Here is a 3377-nt window from a genome sequence, read left to right as displayed (position 1 = left end):
GACAGCTGCTGCTGTAAGAGCAGTAAAAGCTGCGAAAAGGATATTGTAGAAGGGCGGCAGGAATGGTCAAGTTCAAGTCCTTAGACACTTAGGACAGAAAGCTGAAGGCTGACGCTGTCTAAGCCGCTCCAGTGGAGCGTGACCAGACAGCAGTCCCGGAAAGTGTTAAAGAAATGGAATTTGGGGGCAAAGCTTCGAGCAGAGCTGTAAAACAATTTTATTAATCAATGCAGTCTAATCCAAATCTATTTCGATGTAAATAGAAACGATTCCGACCCATTTTCTAGCCCCATTGTCCATCCCAAGCGTGATCATGTAGTTGCCCTTTGGCAGTGGAACTCTCCTAAACATCTCGTCATTCAGAGTGCAGTTCCTTACAAAAACATCGTCCTGTAGGCGCGGGAATGGATTGGGTAGGGTGTGGAATAGTGTCATAGCACTAGAATGTACTCACGGTGTAGGGTCAGGTGTGATTCACATTGGAGTAGGGCAAAAAGGCCCTTGCAGGGGATTAGGGTTCCTCATAAATCGGCAAAATTCAGTGCTGATATTGAAGAGGAAGGGATGGTAGCCACTGAGCCGCCGGTAGACGTTGAATCTCAAATTCATTTTGGTGATGGGCACCTTCAGGAGCTTCAGATGGATATTACCTCCGATAATGCCGCGTCCGAGCACATTCAGGCGGCAAGTAGGGAACTCCATGAACGCTGGATCCAGGCTCTCGCACTTGAGGTTCGTTAGGCGGACGTAGCCCACACATTTTCCGATCAACAGGATGGATAGTAATAGTACTGCCAGTAGCCGGGGGAACAACTTCATCGCTCCGATTGCCGTGGACACAAAAAACAAAAAATGTGTATAGATTTTGGGCTGGTTTCCCATTTGTGCGGCAATTATTTATGTATTTTGTGATTATCCAACCGAAAGGTATAATACAAGCGTCGACATCTATTACCCGCACTACCCGAACTGTATTACTTATATACTCCTTCTCATCAGCTGCCATGGTTATGGCTTCTTCGGGATGCTGCTTGACAGCTCTCTTTTGGTATCTTTGCGCAACAAAATTAATTAAGAAGCCCCTGCACTTGTTAGGCAATAAATCCTTCCTGCCTGTCACGGCAGCACACGAAACTCCTCGGAGGCAGGAGCCTGAAAGGTACGCGATGAGTGGAAAAGAAGCCGTGAAGTGGTGTCCCTGTCCCTCCCACACGTAGACTTCTCAGTGGAGCTCAAATCAGCAAGCGACTAATTTCGTTAGTGGATATTTACTGCAGAGTCGACAGTAGACTGACGCCCCAAAATAGATGTTGATTTTCCAGCACATTTTTAATTAGGACTTGCATTTGTCTGTTTGCTTTTTGCATATTTCAACATAATTGAAAAGACAAACCAGAGAGGCGAAAGAGAACATGGAAATGTGAAAGGACTTGTTGACCAACTCAATTAAGAGGCATCAAAACGTGTACATGCGTTTGTATCCCAAAAATGATTTACAATTCGTGTGTGCGAAAGTGCATTAAAGTAACCCAAAGATAAACACAATGTATCCTTAATGACCATATTCCCTATATGTAAGAGGTATTCCGAGCCGTGTGCGTGTGCCTATCTATATGTACATATGTATCTACGAGCATGGCTCATCAATCATCCGCCCCGCTTTGCGCTCTGTGCTGGGCTGTGTGAAACTTTTAGCGAAAACGTTTAAACGTGACTTCCGACTCTCGGGGGGAGTTGAACCTGAAACCTGACACTGAGCACTATTCGTGTGTTGTTACCTTCCCCTCCCCCCCCCCCCCCCCCCCTTAAGTGAAATATTTATTACAGCGATATGTCTCTATCTAAGTCCTCACGGTGGCGGAGGGGGGCAGTGCAGGCACCTTGCGGTGGACAAGGTGTGAACTCTTTTAGCATTTCCCATATCTGCTGAGCTCTGCCCATTTAGGGGCCCAAAATTGTGGCTCAACGCAACATAAATCAATTATTTTTGTGTGCCGGGATGCCGCTCCGCTTAACGGGCTGCATTCATAATCGATTCTCGGCCACAAGTCCAGTCCCACTCACCCACTCTCCCACATCGATTGCGTTCACATGGCAGCCTGCACTCGTAAATTACATGAACTGAACCCTTTCCACGGTTTGGCTATTAGAACTGACCTTTGGCTGAACTTCTTGCATGCTCTGAGCCTTCTTGGGACAAACACGTTTTCGAAAACTCTAAGGTAAGCGTAATTTGCCCAAAATAGCAATAGCATTAGACAGCCATACGAAATTAAACGCGTTGAGACATTTTACATACGTATAGTGTTATTTATTTGAATTATTTAATTATTTCCAAATTTAAATATATTAAGTTATTTTTTGTATAAAGTGGCGCCGCCACATCGGCGGGAGCTAAAACTAAAAATGCCACAGGTGTCGCTGCTGTGAGATGTATCAAGTAGAATGTAGCCGTAGACTGTACGTAAATACATACTACAATTACATTACATGTAACATCGATATATCGATAGAACGACCATCGATGGTCGCTCTGGCATGATTTCGCGGCGGTAGCTAAACGCCTGTTGAAAGTTACTAGAAAACCTATTCCTTCTGAATTAAATACGAATTTTGGAATGGATCCAAATCCAAGATTCCCATAAAAAGACCACGAATCTTGCTACTGTGCCTATATTTCTATCTGGTGTGCAGTTTATTTTCAACGAGCCGTTACATCCTTGAAGATATCCTCATGTCCAGGAGAATTATTCTGGCAGCTTGGAGAATAATAATAGTAAATAATAATAATAGGATATAAATAATATTTTTTTGTAACTGGGAGGAATTATATTTAGGTGCTCTCAGTTTTCTTGTGATTTCCTTTTAGTGTTCGTGATACTCGATGTTTTAAATAAAGTATGTATTTATGTATGTAAGTACACATGTACGTATGATCAATTTATTGAAAATGAGTACTGAAGATTTCCTAAAATTCTGATTCTGATACATCCAGGTTCACTGACCTCAAATGTATGTACATACTTCTGTATAGAAAGATTATACAGGTATCGTATGCAAAACAATATTAAATCAAATCACACACAGAGTCGTCTTATGGTCTAAGGTTTTGTATTGATATGCCATACCGAATTTTACAATAATGAATCATAATTGTTGCTGCAAGAGAAGTGCTGAGAGAGTACAGTGGGCAGCGTTTGACGTTGCATTGGCAAATCCTTATCAGTCAGTGTATGCCTTTTGGGCGCCCTAGCAACGCGCTCCATAGAAACGACACACAGCCAACAGCAACGCCACACAAAGGACCAAAAGCCGCCCGCCACCTACTGGTGGCTAGAAAATTCCTTCGCTCAGTTTGTTGTTCACACTACGCGGGC

The 3377-nt window shown here is 43.4% G+C and overlaps 1 protein-coding gene across 1 annotated transcript; it reads right to left on the bottom strand.

Moving 5' to 3' along the window:
- Positions 1-234: 234 nt before the first annotated feature.
- On the bottom strand, positions 235-883 carry LOC108158045. Its single transcript, XM_017290190.2, is given in 3 exon segments — positions 235-390; positions 455-501; positions 504-883. Coding segments are annotated over 3 exon segments (582 nt in total). The 5' UTR covers position 883.
- Between the last annotated feature and the right edge of the window lie 2494 nt (positions 884-3377).

The sequence above is a fragment of the Drosophila miranda genome, chromosome 3 (genome assembly GCF_003369915.1).
Source record: "Drosophila miranda strain MSH22 chromosome 3, D.miranda_PacBio2.1, whole genome shotgun sequence".
NCBI lineage: Eukaryota > Metazoa > Arthropoda > Insecta > Diptera > Drosophilidae > Drosophila > Drosophila miranda.
Note: the sequence above shows the minus strand (reverse complement) of the source record. Positions and strands in the feature narration are given on the sequence as shown.